This window comes from Lepisosteus oculatus, chromosome 3 (assembly GCF_040954835.1).
Source record: "Lepisosteus oculatus isolate fLepOcu1 chromosome 3, fLepOcu1.hap2, whole genome shotgun sequence".
Classification (NCBI taxonomy): domain Eukaryota; kingdom Metazoa; phylum Chordata; class Actinopteri; order Semionotiformes; family Lepisosteidae; genus Lepisosteus; species Lepisosteus oculatus.
In genome coordinates, this window is record NC_090698.1 from 18716400 (window position 1) to 18736951 (window position 20552).

At 38.7% G+C, this 20552-nt stretch overlaps 2 protein-coding genes across 3 annotated transcripts in view; one reads left to right on the top strand and one right to left on the bottom strand.

The window, feature by feature from the left end:
* rpl17 (ribosomal protein L17) overlaps positions 1-20552 on the top strand; it is a 306152-nt gene that overhangs the window by 125766 nt on the left and 159834 nt on the right. The window lies entirely within an intron of this gene.
* The window catches only part of LOC102689581 (poly [ADP-ribose] polymerase tankyrase-1), a 141799-nt gene that overhangs the window by 120648 nt on the left and 599 nt on the right, over positions 1-20552 (bottom strand). For both annotated transcript variants that reach the window (XM_006627156.3, XM_015339996.2), the window contains exon 2: positions 9461-9685. In XM_006627156.3, coding sequence (XP_006627219.2) covers positions 9461-9685 — 225 coding nt within the window. The remainder of the gene's footprint in view (positions 1-9460; positions 9686-20552) is intronic.

Sequence of the window (20552 nt, forward strand, 5' to 3'; positions counted from 1 at the left end):
TCTGATTTATTTTTTAATAAAAATAAAAAAAGTGCCTATTATTTACCTAACCAGTTTGGAGGTGCTAGTGTTTAAGACTTGGCAATCCATCAACAACTATACGCACAGGGACAATAGGGACAAGTTTTGTAAGACACACACCATTTACTTCTGTCATGCTGTTAGCTCCATGATGTCTCTAAGAGAAGAAGCAGTGATTGGACAGGTGGTGCATCTCTCTCTGACATCACTGCAAGCCTACAGACATCATGCGAGTCACTAATGCACAGAAATCCGAGAGGCATCTCTCGGAAGTACACCTGCTCAAGCAGTTTTCTCTTGTGTACCGCCTGAGGCCACAGCAACCATCACAGGCCTAATGGACAATAAGGAATTCCAGCCAGCTCCAAAACCCAACAAACTATGGCAGCGTTCACCCAAAGATTCACTCATCGTTGGTGGTGGAATCTCTCTCACAGCTGGAAAACACCCCATGACTGTAGAGCCAAGCCTACACTGAAGCAGGACCCTTGAGCCCTTTGCAAAATCACACATTAGTTGTTTAAGATATTTGGCGAGAACAAATACTCATTCATAAAAACAACCTGAAGGCCTACTTATACAGCATGGCCTTTACTGGAGCAATCAGAATGAAGTGCATCACCCAAGGCTAAGCAGCATTCCAGGTGGGACTTGAACCAACAATTCTACTCTCCTCCAAGCTTCTGTCCAATTTAAAGTTGGGCCAGACACATCTTGCTGTGAACGTAAAGTTCTTCTGAGGCAGAATGCAGTAACTGACTTTAATTTAGCTCTGCTATTTCATCTGTTTTGTCTTTGTTAAAGGAAGGTGTAAAAATCAGATACACTGAGAAATTAAATTAGAAAAAGCTATTTTAAAAGTTTAAAGCAGAAATGTAATTAAAATAAACATCAGAATAATCTTGGTTACTTGCAGTTTCAAACTATTTACAAAGATCATCAAATCTTTCCTGTAGCAGGTGCATTGCCAGTTAACTGAATAGACATGACCTACATAAATTAATTAAGTAGATTAATTTATCACCAATAAGGTTGATCTACATGGGGTCAGTTTTGAAAGTCATAGATTAGTAGCACGCATGGTTAATGTTAGAAACAATATAGGACGTACAGTGGATATAAAAAGTCTACATACCCTTATTTAAATTGCAGGTTTTTGTGATGTAAAGCCAGAAATCAAGATAAGTCAAGTCAGACATTTTATTTTATTAGGAAAACTAATTGAAATTAAAAAACCTACAACGCCCTGGTTGCATACTTTAGCACAAACCAATACTTTGTGGGAGCACCTTTTGCATTTATTACAGCAGTACGTCTTTGTGAATAAGTCTCTATCAACTTTCCACACCTGGACTTTGCAATTTTTTCCCACTCTTCCTTGCTAAAAAAAGTTCAAGCTCCTTCAAATTGCCACGGGATCTCCTGTGCACAGCCCTCTTCAGGTCATTCCACAGGTTTTCTATGGGATTGAGGTCTGGGCTCTGACTGGGCCATTCCAAGACTTTGATCTTCCTTTTCTGAAGCCATTCCTTGGTTGACTTGAATGTGTGCATTGGGTCATTATCATGTTGGAAGGTAAAATTAATCTTCAGCTCTTCATCTTCAGCTTTCTGACAGAAGCCAGCAGGGTTTGTGCCAAAATATTTTGACATTTTCAGCTCTTCATTATCCCATCTATCTTGACTAGAGCCCCTGTCCTAGCTAAAGAGAAGCAGCCCCAAAGCATAATGCTGCCACCACCATGTAGAGTAGGTATGGTGTTCTTTGCCAAAAAGTTCAACCTTTGTCTCATCAGAAAATAAGACATTTTCCCACATGGTTTGAGGTGATTGAATGTATTTATTTTGCAAAATGTAGACAGGTTTGGATGTTCTTTTTTGTCTTGCCACCCTACCCCATAGCCCTGACGTGTGCAGAATATGGGAGACTGTTGTCACAAGCAAGGAGTGACCAGTACCTGCCAGAAATTCCTGCAGCTCCTTTAACGGTGCCATAGGCCTCTTGGTAGCCTCCCTGATAAGTTTTCTCCTTTTCCTCTCGTCAACTTTGGAGGGTCATCCTGGTATTGGCAGTGTCCCTGTGGTGCCACTTTTTTCTCCACTTATTGATGATAGTCTTCACAGTGCTCCATGGTACATCCAATGCCTTTGATATTCTTTTACACCCCACTCCTGATCGGTACCTTTCAACAATAAGATTCTGTAGATGTTTTGTCAGCTCCTTGCGGACCATGGCTATCCCAGTAGGGTGCATCCATGAAAGTTTCAAGGAAATCCTACAGGAACAGCTGATTTTTATTTGGGGTTAATCAGAATCACTTTCATTGATGGCAGGTAAATCCTGTTACTTTTGGATTTTGAATGTGATTAGTTAACTCTGAACACAGCTACAGCCCCCATTATAAAAGGGTGTGCACACTTAAGCAACCAGGGTGTTGTAGGTTTTTTAATTTAAATTATTTTTCCTAATAATTATCCATTTGTTTTTCTCTTGAATTTTGTTGGTTGCAAGGTCACATTAAAGATGGAAAAATGTCTGCAATGATTTATCTTGATTTCTGGCTTTACATCACAAAAACCTGCAATTTCAATAAGGGTGTGTAGACTTTTTATATCCACTGTATATCTGTGACAGATGCTTTACACCAGAAAGAAGATTCTGTGCAGTTAAATTTTCACCTATTCCTCTTGTGCAGCTCAAATGTGGCAATTAGGCATCCACAACATAGGTGTCATTCTCTTGCAAGAAAGTGATCAACTTATCAGCATGAGAACATACGCTGTAATGTCAACTTGACCATCAGGGTGTTCTATACATGACACTAAAGCATCAGTAAAGAGGACCTGTATCTACTGCTGGTTAATCCACCTGATGTGGTCCAGCCACTAGCACATTAATGGAACAAAGGGGTTTTCCCTTGATAGTCATAGTGGTTCACTTCCATGTTTTTCCTTCCTAATTTTCACAAGGCAAATATATTTCATAAGGCAAAAATATTTTTTTCTAAATGCATATAAAGAATATTTTCGATTTTACAGTAAATTTGAAGGAGAAGGTTGATGACGGCATCAAATGCATTAAACTGGAAAACCAGCCCTTAATCATGTCAAAACTGTGAATGCTCTTCGAAAATTAAAAACAAAAACAACCTTCCATACAAGCTTGAGTTGAACAACATCCATTTAATCTAAAAATCCTGCTGCAGAATCCTGCACAGTCTCTTAGCCACAAGTGATGCATTTGGTACGTCATTCTACCATGCAGCTTACTGCACTCTCAAATGAGCCATTCCGAGTATCTGAGTATCAGAAGAACACAGGAGAACCACAAAAACACAGCAGGAACGAGTCAGTACTGATATTTTGACTTGGAAAAGTATTGCACCTGTAGCCAAAATTGCTTATTCATTTATTTCTCGTGGTAAGTAAAAATTTAAAAAATGGTTGCAGGGTTAAATTAAAAAAACATTTTTCTGAACAAATTGTAAAGTATGTATCCTGACAGGAAACCCTGAGAACATTCTTGCTTGCTACAGCATTAGAGAAATACCAAAGTAAACATTCAGACATTTTATGTATAGTATTAAATGGTGTTTCCACAAATTAATACCTTTCATCACAGTTTTTTTTTCCTTTTGATCACATGGCGGTGGTCAAAAAACGGCTATAAGTGTCCCATTAGCATAGCCCAACCTTCAATAGGGGCACGGAGAACCAGTGTTTGCTCTGAGTGGTGAAGGGCCCTCTTGCATTCAGCAAGGCATTTCTGCAGTAAAGAAACAGGAGGCATGTGGAGAAAGCAGCATCTGTTTTGTACTGGTCCCCATGCTTGTAAATGAACTTGACAAGTGGCGCTACAGTTGAAGGAGCCATTGCGGTATATAAGAAATGCAGACGGATGCCATTGTAGAATACATCGCCCCTGTAATCTGTTTGGACCACAGGGCGCTTCATTCGCACTGCTGCTGAATAAGATTTGTTTGTAAAAATTTCAAATGGTTTTGATAAGTAGTGCAATGATTGAAATCGGCACTACAGTAATTCATCCCTTCTAGAAAATGGAGGGTGATCGGTTGAGTGTTTCTTTTACTTTTTATGACAAACATTTCAAGTCAGTTTCATTTTCAGAGCACAAATAAAACGTCCATAGCTTCAAAAAGTTATATTCTGAAGTTTAACTTTAAAGGGTAATACATATTTCAACCCTTCATCACTCAAATTGCAGCTATGTAAGAGTGACTACAGGAAGATCTATGAATTCAGTTCTTTTAAAATTAAGACTACTACTCGAAGTTGAAAGCTCTGAACAATAGTGACGTGCTGATGTTTTTCAATGTGAATAAAGAAAAGTGTTTTCTCTGACTTTTCAAATGAAGGCAAATATTCTTCTTTGCTCTGTACATAGTTAATTGCTTCATCATGATTTTTCCCCAATGTGTCCACTGAATTGACCTGCGACTTTCACAGCTCCTGATGCATTTCAAGGAATCGGACCACAAGCTCTTACACACGAGACATCCAGTCCAAAAATACAAAGGTGTGTGTACTGAAATAGAAAATACAGCAAATCCCACCGAGATGAAACTTCTACATTAGATTTTCAACATTGATCATACACTGGTGGTTGGTGGATGACTCTAAATGCATCCATCACACAACAGATGTTGTAATTCTCACACAAGTCAGTTTTTATATCCCTGACAAAATGGGGAATTTAATACAAGCTGGTGCACAGTAATGGAATGCCTCAGGGCTTCACTTTGCAATGCATCAGGACATATGGATCGAAGGTTCACCATTAAAATAATTAAGACAGTCGTTCCACTAACAAGTCTCATACATCTCCTTGGAAGGGTCTTTAATTTTCACTTATAACTGTGATACATTCATAGCTCTCCAATGACTGAAATCTACAGTTAATACCCCCTCTTCCTTCAAATACTGAATCGGTCCAAGTTCAACAACCAGCTTTGGCTGCATACTATTTCCTCCCTTCCTAGGAAGGAGGATGTTATTCTTTTTAAGGCCAGATCCAGGAACCATCCCTGCCTTTTCCCAGTAATCTATTACAGTTGCAGATATCTGCAGATATTGTCAGAAGTTTACAGTCCACAGATCTTTTTTGGTCATATTAAGATAAAAGGGCAGATGTTAATGGTCCACTCAGATGCTTCAACGGGATAAGTAAGGACTGTGTGTAACAAATGGCTCTAGTAGTGGAATGGCAAGTACCCGGGCTGGGTCTCACATGGGATTCCTACAATGTGGCTCCCAACATAAGAAAAATGCCACAGTTTTAGTGTTACCAATTGGTAGTTAAGAAATTGCAATAGTGCGTCTCCTTATGCTGCAGTTTTATCTCCCATTAAGGGTTTAATCAAACCTTAAGCATTTCTTCTATATAAGCACCAGCCCTAGAACATTTTAAATGACCAAGCACATCTGATTAATAATATCCTCAATGTTTTAGTTACATATACATGTAGAAAAGAGAAAATATTAATGCTAAATGTTGATTTTTTAACAATTCAAATTTTGCATTTTGTATGCAGGAGATAATCAGGTACTACTTTATATACAATGTATGCTGTGAAAACAGTCAGTCCCTGCTACATTTTTTTTAGCACTTTAACAAGCTCATACAATCCAGAAAAAGAAGGGAAAGTCTGCACACTGGACAAGGTACATTCTAAAGAGAAAAGCATTCTGATTTTGAAAGACATAACCCTGGGATCTGGAAGTTTTAAACCATTTTTTTGCATTGACTTTTTGATACATTTTTCTTCCACATTCTTGTTTTCTGAAGGTCAAAAATAAATTACACAGGCTTTATCTAATTAGTTTGCAGCTTCCATAGTAGCAAAGAGCAAAGTGGGGAAAAAAAACGCATCTGTAAGACACTGATGTAATGAATATCAAACAAGAAACAGGTTTCAAGCCACCCTTAATTATACTAGTTTCATAGCAGAAACTTATAAATTCCCAAGAACACAGAGGATAACAGAATTTATTAAGACTACCTAATGACAAAATCAGAGGAGCTAATCAAGAGAAATGGGATACCAGTTTTTTTAGAAAGCAACTCTGTGCAGAATTTACAATGTAAATTAAAAGCTATATAATGCACATCTTTAGTTAGGGATTATACAACCATGTCACAGCTACTTGCCTGGTCCTGCATTATGAATGGAGATGGGCTCATAAAACACATTCAGAGTGCCAAGCCTACAGTGTACTTTGTGACTTACATCAATTTCTCTTTCCTACATCTTTTATTAACCCAAATGTGCACAGTATTTCATTAGAAGACTGGTTTTGTAATGCCCTGGTAAAACAATGCAACTACTATAAAAACGTTAACTAAAATCATTAATGAGCTACTGTATGTATAAACACAAAAGGCAACTGAAAAAGTACCATCAGTGTCATGTGAACAGTGCCCTGAAAAAGAAAACATTCCCCCAGCCAATTTACCTAACCTGGTTTCCATGCACTATTCTTATATATAACACCCCCTGCGTTGTGTGTTTTAGTTAGGGTTTCAATATAATTTAAACACTCCAGCTGACTGGGGAAAAAAAGAATAAAGACATACAAAGAAGAAAAACAGCATGCTGGTACAGAATACTACAGGGAACACTCTGGGCAAGCCGGAGAGCAGACAAGTTATCAATGATGTTCATCCCAGGATTGTGTCATTTTTCATTTATATTATTTTCTTAAGCGTAGTTAAAATGTCCCTCTAGTCTTGGAAAATACATTGCCTTTGCTTTGAGGGAAAAAAAGCTCAATTCTTTCCTAGAGGCTCGGATCCCTCCTTCTCGCTCACTCTTCCTGTCTGGACCAGAGTACAGGACAAAGGAGCACAAGGCCTTCCTCTCTCAAACGTCCATTCCAATCACACGAGATGAACAGATTGAAGTTGGACAATTGCTCTCATGCCCCTGCAAATGTTGCTGATGGATTTCGAAAGAACATTGTCAACCAATTCTCTCGTTGCCCATACGGTTATCTGCTCTAGTTAATGAAAGGAAAACCTTTCTAGAAGGCAAAACCTAGAGTGCTCATGAAAAATCTCTTGTTCTGCTTATGACAAACTATATTACAAGACTTGAGCTTTTCTTCTTATACTCACTGAGAAGGTTACTGACGCAAAGCACTCATGCTCTGAACTGCATCTTTTTCACTCTATTTAAAAATATTGTTAGGTTTATTTAATTTAGCCGCATATCGTTTCCCACGCAACAGAATCTCCTCTTTCATACACACGTCTCCATGTTCAGAATTTCACAATCCCAAAGGGCAAACTTCAAAGTATTTGCCACATTTTTACAGAAGTATGTCACCTGTAAAAAGCACTGCCAAATAATATTTTTCTCTAGCAATTCAAAAAGCATGGCCCCCATGTGTATGTAAAAGTTAAAGCAACAGCACATGAAATTCAAGCAAAATGAAACGCAAATACAGTCTTAATAGCAGATACTAAGTGAACTGGACTACCAGCAGCCCCAGTTCTTCACACTTTCATTTATTTTTAATATTTCAAATACTTACCTTTCCCTTTTTTAAATGACCTAAACACAAACACTGATGTGCATTTCTGTATTATCAAATTTCCTCTCTCATTTAACATTATTCTTTTCAAGATGCGATTAAAAGGTCTTACTACATTTATTGATTCTAAGTAGGCAGAACTGAACCATTTTAAAGTACCTGAGAAATTGAAAGTAACACTTAGAAATTCTGAAGGGGAAATAAACGAAAGAATCATCTGACAAACAAATGTTTCTTTTCTTCATTTGTTTAATTAAAGGTGGTATCCAGTATCTGAGAAAAAATGTGTATAGTTCTGTCAAAAATATAAATGGTGGGCTTATGGTCTGCCATTTGGCTGGATGCAATTTCTGAAGAGACCCTGCAGCACCAATCTCCAACAGAAAGACCCCGATCTCTCAGCAACTCCTTTAACTGGATCACCGAGTCTGAAGGGCAATGAATAGCAGATAAATGCTTGCCAATTGCCTTTCTCCCCCCGATACTCTTTTCACCTGATGAATCTAACAAGATGAAACTCCTGATCTGTTTAGCCCCGGAGCGCCAAAGCTCAATCCGTTAATTAATTAATCAGTCAGTCTCTTATTTATACAGCTTCCCTTAATCACGTCTCCAGACAGGCCTGAACAACCGCTTGGCACAAGCCTTGTGTAATAAGCAGCAAAATCACTGATCAGACCAGCAAGGGGTGAGGGAGAAGGAAGGAGCAATCACTCTTGCACTCAAAAGGTCCATGAAGCCAGGAGGATTTCCCCTCTCAAAGCCCATTCAGTCCAATGTTGTCTTTTGCCTTTACAAAGAGCGGCATGTTCTTGGAAATTAAATTATTGACTGCATCTTATATTTATATTAAATCTGCAAAATAATAATTACAGCATCTAAACTTAAGGAGTACCCTACACGTCTAAACTCAAAATTAAACCCAGTTTAGTGTGTATTTACAAGTGTGTGCAGAATGTGCAGCACCATGGAATGGCACCTCTTCATTTATGCATAAATATTTTAGGTTCTCTTCATTTTTTTTAAAATGCCAGTTGCTGACATTTCATGAGAATCTATTCCTTAAACTTATTTTTTCTCCTTTTCACTTTTAAGGGACAATAACAAAAGTGATCGATTTTATAAAAAGCTACAATATTAAAATGCCCGTAAAAAGCAAAAATCTTTTCAGTCTCTGATGGTAGGGATTTCCAGGCTTAGCTCTTACGGGTGTATTATTCCAATATCAATTAGTCGATAAAGCTGCTGTAGAACTGTATATCAAAATGTGCAGATGGCTCAATATTCATCATGACAGACATGACAGCGCTGACGGGATTTGGCAGGTGGTTGTACTGGAATGTCTTGACTGAAGGTTATGTATTCTGAAAACAAACTGTCCATGAATTACAGAAAGGTGCTCATGGCTTCAATAGATGATATACACAGAGGCACAATCAGTTAAAAACACATAAGGTACCATAACAATTTCAATTCTTTGTATACTGGGAATGAATGATTATTCCTTAACAATACATGGGGCAGTGGCTATGTCTTAAAAGATTTAAGTTCAGAACCAGTTCTTAGAACAGTAGTAGAACTCCTAACACAAGACTTTAGTTGTACAGCAAAGCCAAGTACTTTCTTCACCTATCACAGCCACACTCAATACTACCCAAGTCGACAACCTGCTTAAGTTACAATAACAACCACCATGTTCTATTGTAACTTTATTTAATTAAAGCTGATGAAGCAGAATTATCAAACGCAGATTCTGGACTATAGCTTATAAATAAAAGACACCATTAACTAATTTGCCGATTTTGTAACCTACATGATCTAACGGGTAAGGAGGAGACATGGAAAGAGAAGGAGGTGTGGACACGGCGCTGGCGTCAGGCTCTTACCGATGCATACGTCGATCTTGCCCTTGATGGCGGCCTCATGCAGAGGGGTGTAGTTCCAGTTGTCCCTGGCATTGGGGTCAGCCCCCTGACACAGCAGTAGGCTCACCACCTCGGCGTGGCCAAAGGAGCAGGCGTTGTGCAATGGGATCAGACCGCCATCGTCCCGGGCGTGAACGTTGGCGCCGGTCTGCAGGAGGTGCTCTACCACATCCTTCCTGCCAAACCCTGAAACACCAAAGACTGGGAGTTAAAATGAGCACTTTTCTCAGTTAGCGATGCCACCCTACAAACAACTCAAAAGGACACTTCTAGGTCTTTCCATACAGGCCGACATTGTCGTATTGAGCAGAGACTACACAACGCACAAACAGCAGCACTTGTCCATACTGGCAGGTGGGCTGTCCACAAAGCCATCTTCTTCCAAAAACACATAAATAAATAAATTGAAAGTACTGTGCAGGAAATATGGACCTTTCAGGAATGACTTTCCAACTTTAACTCTGGCAAAATTCAAGAAATTTTAATGTGAACTCTTTAGCCAATTCCCAGTACAGGAACTGTCCAGATTACATAACACTGAACTTGCACAAATGTTACCTTAATTTTTACTTATGGGGGTATTACGTAATTTAAAAAAACTCAGATTTATCTACATTTTTAGAGATGTATATACATAAACAGACTGGGATCAGCTACAGCTTTGTACCATTTTACATGGAAAGTAATGGGAATTTTCTTTTTTGGTTTACAAATTTTCACCTTAGGAACGATTAACGATGAGCAAAATCAAGGGATTAACGTACAGGTACTCTGCTTAATACATCACTTTCACAAGATCCTCCAACTTATAAAACCCAAAACTACTCAAAATACTATGTGTGTATTTATAGATCCCATTACAAGTCATCACTCATACACCAAGTCATAATACCCTGCTCAACATACATTTGCAGTGATTTATGGAAGAAGTTGGTCTTAATCAAGAAAAATTGGCATTGACTGGGTGCTGGAGATAGCACTGTTACACAATGTCACAATAACTGGTTTTCCAAATAAACTACCTCCACAGATTATCCATGTAAAATACAATCAGTGGTTCTTACTTTTGTGTTCTCTGCATAAACAGTGATAAGTTTTGTCATATTGGATTTGACTGCTTACGAGTGCTTACGAAAAATGAGTTTTCTACACCAGTCAACTTATCGTTGAAGAGCAATGCCTTATATAAGCATAAGATTACCATAGAAAATAGTTTGGAAAGAGACAAGACCTCAACCAGTCCCACAGCAAACTACCTCAATGGAATTCTGCAACAGCATGAAGTCAGCTGGCTATCTATATTTTTAAAAATTAAGCAAAACATATTGGTAAAATGGTCATTTTTACCAATATACTTATTATGCATAATAACTCTTTAGAGAAGTTTCAGTCTGATGTAATAATATATATTTCATATGTGTCCTTAGCCCTGTAAGTCTGTGTTCTTTTGTGTCTTGTCCATGCTGCTTTCAGTGGTATGTGAAGCTTCAGCTCTCAATTTACATATAATACTAACATGTTGAAATACTATGCCAGACAATATGTGAAACAATCCATAAAAATGTATTGTGGGACCAGCTAGCAGCAATGCATAATAATCATCATTTTTCAGGTTATTCCTTGTAATTTTGAATAAAACGTGGCTTTGGATTTTCAGATGGATTACATCAGAATTATGCTTTGATCAACAAAACACTCCAGTACGCTAATGTATGGTCTTTTCAAATGCATAAACATTTGTATAGGCCAATGACTTTAACATGTCTTGATTATTTTTCTGTCACATTTCAGGGTGACCCTATAATTCTAACCTCCTGTACATATTTTGAATTGGATCTCAGCTTTGAAACCATCCAACCCTGCCAGTGTTCAGCCAAATAGTCTCAGCCAACTAATGACGTTAATCAGACTTGAACATCAATGTTAAATTGGGATAACTAAAACAATCTTAGAAGCCGTTAGTAAGTGTTCACACTATATTTCTTAGGTTATGGAGGTGGCTCTGCTTCAGACACCCTGGAAGTCTGAAATAAATACACATTTGGTCACTGTCAGCCACCTTCATTGACTTCAAGCCTCAGGCTAGAATGTTGTAGAATGTTGCCACAAGTCATAGGCAGACTAAATGAAGCTGGCAGCTGAATTTCTCCCTTGTTTGACTTTTAAAGCAAGACCTGGACAGAAGAGAAATCTTTATAAATTACAGAGACTGCTCTGCACGACCCCTCAGGGAACTCGGAAAAGGATTTAAACAAAAAAGTCCAGTTGAGTGAGAAATGATGGAAAAAAACATAAATCATAGGAATATCCTCTCCTCCCTATCAGCTGCAATGCCTCAAACTCAAAACCACCTCTGGCTGGGCTCTGTGGACAGGAAGATTGAAAACTCTGACAGACCAAATCAGATATGTCCCTCAACAGACAAGGCTGGAGTAAACAATAGGCATGGAATTGATCGAATCCCACAGAAGCACAGGCCTCAGTGTGATCCTGCAGTGCAGCACAGCATACCGATATTATTTTTCAAAACTTATTTACCACCCTCTCAGCAGGCTTATTACCCCAATGACATCCCCATCGCCACCCTCCCTACTTGGAAGTGTGCTCCGATAGAAATCAAGCCCTCAAATACAGAATGTGATCTGTCAGGAAAGCATAACGTCCTGTATAAAGTCTGAATATGCTCAGAAAAATCAGTGGTCCCTTTTCACCTGCCCTGCAGAAAGTTCTGAATTTATGATCGTTACTGTTGCGTATTAAATCGCAACACTTCGTTTACCCCACTTTCATATTTCCCTAGACCTACTCCAAAATAGGTAGGAGTAGGTATCCTTAATCTGCTGGTATCTAGCACTGCTCATACACCAATTTATATGCATTGATCAAAAAGGATCAATACTCCCAGAGCATGTTTTGTTTATAACGTAATTTGCATTATTAGTCATCTAAGCAGTCCAAAATCAGTATATGAATACATTAGCCTAAGTATACCGGACATTGCAGGTACTGAAATATAACATCTGCAGGTGATCCGATATGTTGTAAGCAAGAATTTCCCAGAAAACTAAAGTAAAGCCAACACAGTGAAGCTCAAACTCATGTTTGTTCTGCTGAAAAGCAATACACATGATGCTCTGTCCAGAGGGTACTACAGGCAACCTTTTCCAGTAGTGTACCTTTGTGGTTCATTTCTGATAACCCAATTCCTCCTCTTTGTCCATTATTCTAAGCAAAAACAGGCCTTGCTCTTGCCTAGTACTCATATTAAATGATAACTCCAGGCTGTCAGAATTAAAAATTTGTATTTTGTAACAGGAATAGTTGAGTTGTTTTGTTCTCGGTTTTGGAAATACTTAAATGGAAAAAAATATTCAAGAAAGCAAGCACAAGGCCATCCAATTTGCCTGCTATGAACAGTTTCCACCCGTATACACTTCAGTGTTTTGTATCTAGCATCAGGAGTGGCGGGTCTTTTTTTTTAACCAACCTGGTTTCGCTGCCGGCTCAGAGAAGGCTACCTTTTTTGACTACACCCTACAAATTCCTCAAGCCACAGCTCAAACTAACTATATGTAATTTGGGCATCCCTGTCAAAACAAGAGAAGAAACAGTGTTGTTTACTTTGAATCAAGAAAAACACAAAAGGATGAGTAGAAACAATGTTCACTCAAAAAGATTACAGAAAACGATCACATCACCATACCTGCTTTAGGGCTAAAGCACAGTCTAAGAATAATTGTGTGGAATAATCCAAACACCCAGACTTATAAGAAAAACATTTCTGATAGATCATCAACCCATCATTATCCACTTATCTGTGGCAAAGGTCACAGCAATACAGAGCCTAAGCTGAAAGCTTAGGGATAGGACACTTGTCCACTGCAGGGCACAAATCATTTTGAGAGCCAAATTCACCTAGGTAGTTCAGAAAGTGCACCCGACTCAGAAATCAAATCTAGGATTGAAGATCTGTGGGCCAGTACTCCTATTAAGATCATTCAAATAATCAGTAACTCTTAATATTTAATCAAACACCCAGAATCCAAAGGTTAATGAGCAGGCTGGGAGAACCTGGAGAATTTAGTAATGATGGTCTAGAGGTGAGAGTGCCACCTACTGGTTCACCACCCCTTGCAGAAGCAAGTTTTTCCTTGGTGGTCCCAGGCCTGCTTGGGGCTTCTGAAAATGTGACAATCAGGCTACATGGAGCTAATGCTGCCACTAGTCACAATGACAAGAACCGTCAAGCATTCATTACTGCATCTCTTGTCCATGGTAAACAGAAATTGTACTGTAGTCCAAATAAAGAACAAAAAGGTTGTTCTTGGAACATGGAAATATTAAATTCCAATTGTTATCATTAATTGGCAACCAGTTATGAGGCGTTTATCTAAAAAGCTTTTGCTGGAAACAACATTCTCTGGATTTAGAGCCTTTAAACAATTGTTTACTGAATGTATAGTCCCAATACTACTATGGAAGTTGCAGAAAAAATAGTGAGGGGCATTAAGATGTCCAAAGAAAGAACAGAGCACTTGCTGAACCATGACTAGAAACATTTTTTCCCCCCCAACATCAGCTGGTGTGGGCCATCCATTGCAGGTAAAACACAATAAAGGCTACAGGTTTAACTGGAAACACCTTGCATAGGGAAGTTAAGGCCGAATTCTGCCAGTCAGCTGATTCACCCTTCCAGACAGGTTGTGATTTGACCAAAAAAGATAAGGGACTTCAGTTGAGTTTCTTTCTGATGGGGCATCACAAGTACCTCCATGACCTTTTTATTTACACACACACACACAGTATTTAGTGCATGCGTCCTGATTTTGATAAACTCTACAGCAGTTGGAGAACACTTGACAGCTGCCATACAGCAAGGTCAGAGGTAACTCAATCAGAAATCAGCCTCCTCATTATGGTGCTGCACCACATTGTGCGACTGCATTCGTTCTTTCAAATGATTACCTTCAAAACCATTACAGTAAATCCAGTATTTAAAAAGGCTTTTTTCCCCGTCTTTGAAAGGATCGCGCAATCAGAAATAAATCCTTACAAAAAAATCTGATCTTTCAAAAGATGTCACATGCTTGTGCTTAAGCATTCATCACTTTCAGAAATTGCTGTATTATCACCGCAGAATAAAAAGCACATTTCAGGCAACCAGGGGTTACCAGTGTCAGTTGTTTAAATGAAAAAGCTATCTGCCACAAAGCAGACTTTCATCTGAAGAAGTCTTTATCAATTCCACACCATTCCATTTCTCTTTACGAAATAGAGAAACATTTTAGAAGGTAAATAATAAAAAATGCAAATGGATAACACCCCAAATACAGGTTACTCTGTGCTTTTTACGCACCTATAATCAATTAAATTATCTACTCCAAATCAAACTGTTGCTGTTTCATTGGCATCAATCATATTACACCAATTGTGTTTCCCTTAAGAAAAGAAACAAAGTAAAGGGATCTTTACATCTGACGAAGGCTTGACAACTAAGACATCTTTTTTGTCTAGGTTTCTCAGTGAAATGAATTTTTACTTGTTCAAAAAGGGAAATGCTGAACTTAAAGAGGCTATGTATGAAACATACATGTTTATGTTGGCGCAGTATCACATCATTAAACAATTTATATCTTTTATACAGGTTGGAGGCAAGGAAAAGGAAACATTAGAAACAAAATATTACATAAATATTGCTGCTCAGTACAGAGAGGAGCAACCGGATATTTCGCCAAGCTTGAAGGAATGCCCTGCACCTTTTTTTGTCTTGAACAGAGAAGACTGCCTCATTCAAGACAAAACAGAATTGTTCTGAAACACGAAGAACAAACAAGAGGAGAAACAACCTGAAAACCGAGAACAGGGGGTTGCTGCTTTACGCAAAGCTCTGTAGCTTTATAGGCTGTAAAAGCTGTACAGGTTCTGGAGTTATGACACAAGCTAACTAGCCACGCTGTCATATTGGCTTATTTCAATAAGTGTTTTTTTTTATAACATCACTTTATTAACCGTTTACAATTTCTTGTATTAGGAATTTGTCTTTTTGCATACCCCAGCTTGCTCTCCATGAGACATGAGAGCATGGGGTCAGAGAGCAGGGTCTGCCATTGCACAGCCCCTGGAGCAGTTGGGGTTAAGGGCCTTGCTCAGGGGCTCAACGGAGAAGGATTCCACTGCCAGCTGTGGGATTTGAACCGACAACCTTCCAGCCACAGGCGCAGATCCTGATCCACAGAGCCACCACTCGGTTTGATGAGATTTCAAGATCAATTAGCTATTAACTACCAGCAGGACTAACTTGGCCAAATGGCCTCATATCAGCTTTCTTGCACTGTTAGTTGTGACGCCAGTGCTCTCTCCACTGCTTCACACTGTTGCTCCATGAGCACACTAACAAGGTTAATCCTTAAACAATCCTGTGGATTTTCTCACAGCAAGCAAAAAGTTGACATTTCAGATGAGCTGCCAGCCTCTGCCCTGGGAACGTTTTCCTAGTACATCCGCTACATTTTCATTGCTTTGCATCTTTGATTTTATTTAATCCATGCAAACCACTGGATAACCAACTATATTACTTTATAAAATCTTTAAATATATATATATTTAAAATATTTTACTAATTTTATCTTGCTTACACAAGGGTAATAATGTACTGTAGCATTACAAAACTGTATAAACAACCTGAAGAATCAGTCACAGAAATCTATGAAGCTAAAGGGGTTTTAGTAACAATTTCACATCACAAGCAGCCTAATTATTTTCATGGCAACTGAGGATTTGCCTGTTTGCAAAACGACGCAAAAAGTATAATTCTACATTTTGGTAACGGGAAGCTTATTAGCATAACATTTCGACCGTAATGTCCCTACATTTTGTGTACTACTGAACACAACGAATTAATTCCTCCACATGAAATTGGAAGATGGACAGATAGACGCAAACACCAGAAATCCTAAAAAGCAAAAAAAGGGCAAAGAAATCTCCGTCAGGAGTACTATAATTTGAGATGCATAGGAAGAACATTACACCGCATTGCAGTCATTCATCTAAGATAAAGCAGACTTTATATCGCTCAATGCAAAGGGATAAAAAATTATATGCTATTTAATCATTAAATCTGGTGACATTTGCTTCAGAAAAGCAAACTGGCAAATTTCAGCTCTGGAGTTGAAGTTGGCAACACTAAAGCAGAGCAAATGATTCTTGATTAAAACAGTAAGGAAAGTATACGAGCTCATTTCACCATGAAAGGGATCTGCACTTAAAGTAATGCACGGGCAATGGAGTGACAAACAGCAAGGAGACTAACAAGTATTCAACTGTTAACTTATTTTTTAACCTCTGAATCAAATGCCAATATAAACATACTATAGCTAAAAGCATACAAAGCCAACTACAGTTGCTTAAAACATAACAGAGATTGTAAAAGTAGACTCTAGGTACTAGATATATTAGACACAATATTGACTTTACATCAATAAATCACAGGCATGTTTACCCTTCAATACTTAACATGTTTGAGAAATCCAGTGGATTTCTTCAGAATGAACATTGAAACAAGAACCAGAGTACAAAAGTGGAAATTAAGAAATTACTTCTTTACCCAAACTGTTCTAGCATATGCTAGCCATCTGGGTTGATGAAGACAATTCCCAGGTTTATTCCAAAGAAATGAATGGATGAGATCCTTATATTAACTACTAACTACCAAACAGTCTTGAGGGGCTGAATGGCCTTCTCTCATCTGAGGCTTTTCTTTTGCCACATAAATAAAGAGGAAAATAATACAGCAATAAACAGCTATAGCAGAACCTATACCAAATATAATTAACAGTTTTTGGTCTATCTTCCAAACCAAGAGAAGACTAGATCAAGAATAAAAACAGCTGTCAATTCAAATGCACATATGTGAGCTTTGTATCAGCCATGGCACTCCAAAACAAATAATTTATGAAAGGAAAAAAGATTTGCCCTCATACCAACAAGGTAAAACAAAGAGAAAGAAAAAGGTTGCAGAATTCCTACATCATAATTTCATAAAATTCCTAAACCTTTTTTTAAAGGAATATGGGTGTAAGGTATTGAATATTCCCAGATATTAAGAGCAATGATGGATCACATTTTCAACAAAGTCATTCTGAATGCCAACCGAGACGCAGGATGCCTCTAATTTGTTGAGCAAACAGGGCAGTATTGAGAAGGACTATTCAGAAGGGCAGCACGAGCACATTCCTTTCCGAAATGGATATCTCGGCCAGACATTTTCTCACGGATAAAGGGTTCTGCAATAAATCTCGTTTCCTTGTGGAAAACAACAACAATCGCAAAAAAATTGGCTCACGTCAGCAGTTTCCAAACTTTGACTTTGTAGACCTTCTCCCAAGAGAAAAGAAGGGAACATGTTAACCTCCCCCATTAAGACAAGGATTTTCCAAACTGAGGCCAGCTGCTCATAAGAGCCAGTCATATACATATTTCTGCAATTCAGGATCAACTGTCACACGAACAGGACCGATGTGCAATGCCTTGAACTGCACTTATCTGGACAAAATATCTAAGAACAGCTAATAATAAAAATGAAAATCAGAACTGTGCCAAAACAGATTTTTGTGAAACTAAGGGGACATGATTTCATGATTTACACACTCATTGGTTAATATACACAATCCATTCACAATTATGGCCCGAACTGAAAAACTTAAAAAGAGTTTGAATCCAGTCAGGAAGAAGGATTTGAAAATCGGAATAATTCTATTTGTTCCCACAACATAAAACAACTCGGCTATTTCTCTACATTAAGTAAGAATCCGCAAATAATAGGTTTTATGCGAGTGAGATGGAAAAAAAAACATGATGCTGTCTTTTTCTTTAAATAAAGTGTTTTCTTCAACATTAAATGCTGATTGACCAGACAGGGCTGCAGAATCCCTACACTGGCATGTGTGCCAAACACTTTTATCCTGAGCTTAACATTTTGTGTTGCCCCCCCATGACTCCAAGGCAAGTAAAGAAAAATAAGTAGGAAAGGGTCTCAGCATTATATCTATATACACATATACTGAATATGCAGTAGACATTCTACATCTGTAAATGTATGCTTTCACCCATGTTGACCACGTTTTCTGCAAGGAAGGAGTACCTGAGCAGAAGACTGTGAAGCGCTGATAATATCCAGTTTACAGTCCTTTTTTCACTAGGTCATATGCCAGGTTTTAGAGACAGTTTTCATATAACACAGGAAGGTGCAGGCATCAAGTGTAATCCAGAGAAAAGCCAAGCTCTCTGTAGTGATTGTCATATTCTGGTGATTCTTTTGCCAACCAATGTGATTATAACACTGGAAGATACTGGCACTTTCGTTTATTTTGCACTGTCAGTGAAGTACTTTTGACAATCCCTCAGACTCGGACAGTTAAGCAGGTATATGAAAGAAAATACATCTCTGGTGTGAAGTAGCTCTAAATTTTATCAAGCAAGATCTGAGGAATTCTCTCAGAGTTTCTGAAAAGTCTCGGGATGGATGTTAAAGTTATTCATGTTATGTTCCTATCACCACCCATGTCAGCTGCTAGACAAGACGTACGCAGAGAAAGGGCCTGAGAAATGTTCAAACTGCCATACACCTGGATTGCCAGATCTATTTCTGGAACAACCTCCACACTTTTTTCTTCTTTTGTAGTTTTTTTCTGAAGTACAAAATAAGAGCTACCACAAGGGAAGCTGAGAAAAATAGAGTTGTCAAAGTTTTGGTTGTGGGACTTTTGAATATTTTAATACTTTCTAAAAGGTTCCTAACACATTTTGCACCTTTTTGTAGAAAAACACCCTGGCGTGTCCTGGCATGTTGCAGCTATAAATACACATACCTGCTGTTCTACAGCCAAATAAAAGCAACACAAATGGAAGGTTTTGACATCTGATCTTGAATTTATTAAATAATGGTACATTAAAATAGTACTGACTTTTTGTTAGGCTTTTCTCAGGACAATGTGGTCCATTCAGGAGGACCCAACATGGTGGTCTTAAAATCTTAGACTTGGGGTCTTTTCTGCCCCCTTATCTGAGCAGGTGTGTCAGACTACAGACAGCAAAATAAATCACACTGGCTGACAGGTCTGTCAGCACGTGTTGGACCATTTGTCACAAGCATTTACCCAGACAAGGCCTAAACTGGAAAGTAATTTTCATGTGATCTCCCAGTAATAATAATAATAATAATAATAATAATAAACTTTATTTTATATAGCACCTTTAAAGGGTAGGTTCTCAAAGACAGTATTCTCAGTATATCAACATAAGTTTCGATTTTACTTTGCTTGTAATTACGTGGAAAATGAAGCAAAATCGGTCTCATCTTGATTGCAATCACACGCCCTGAAAAGTTTGTGTTCCCCACAAATGACAGACGAAAAGTCACGTTTTGACAGCACAAGTTATTTATCTCCGTGTTAAAAAAAAAACAGCTCTCCATAATCAACTTCACGGATTGCCGCTCCCACAGCGCGCACACAACATGCGGACACCCGCACGGCCTGGGCTTCGTTTAAACGCTCAACCCAACTTCCCAAACTTCAGTTCAGACGTTGTTTTGAACGGATCTCTCCTCGTAAAACCCAGATGGGATAACAGAGCTTCGCGCGAACTAATTCAGACACGTCGCGGAGTGGCGTGACAGCTTATGCTCGCTCAGGTGTTACTAGCCTCTCCTCAAACTGGCACGACCCCCAGACTCGGCAGATGAGGGCTAAACACCAGCGAAGTCTCGCCGCAAAGTTATACTCCAGTTAAAAGGCATCCGCGTTCATCGGCTAAACCACCACAACGCTGCCCACTCCACCGACCTCATCGAAAAAACGGAAGCAACTCTAATGTGCAAAGACACGAATTCCACAGCAGCTGCAGCCTCCCGGATGGAAGCGTGGATTTCCAGTTACTTTGATCCACCCCCCCCTCCTATTTTCTCGATTAGAATTGTCGATCATCAGCGCTTTAATCGTTTATTGCGGGTTTTCAACCACCCTCCAGGGCTGCCCTTACATATCCTAACAGCGAC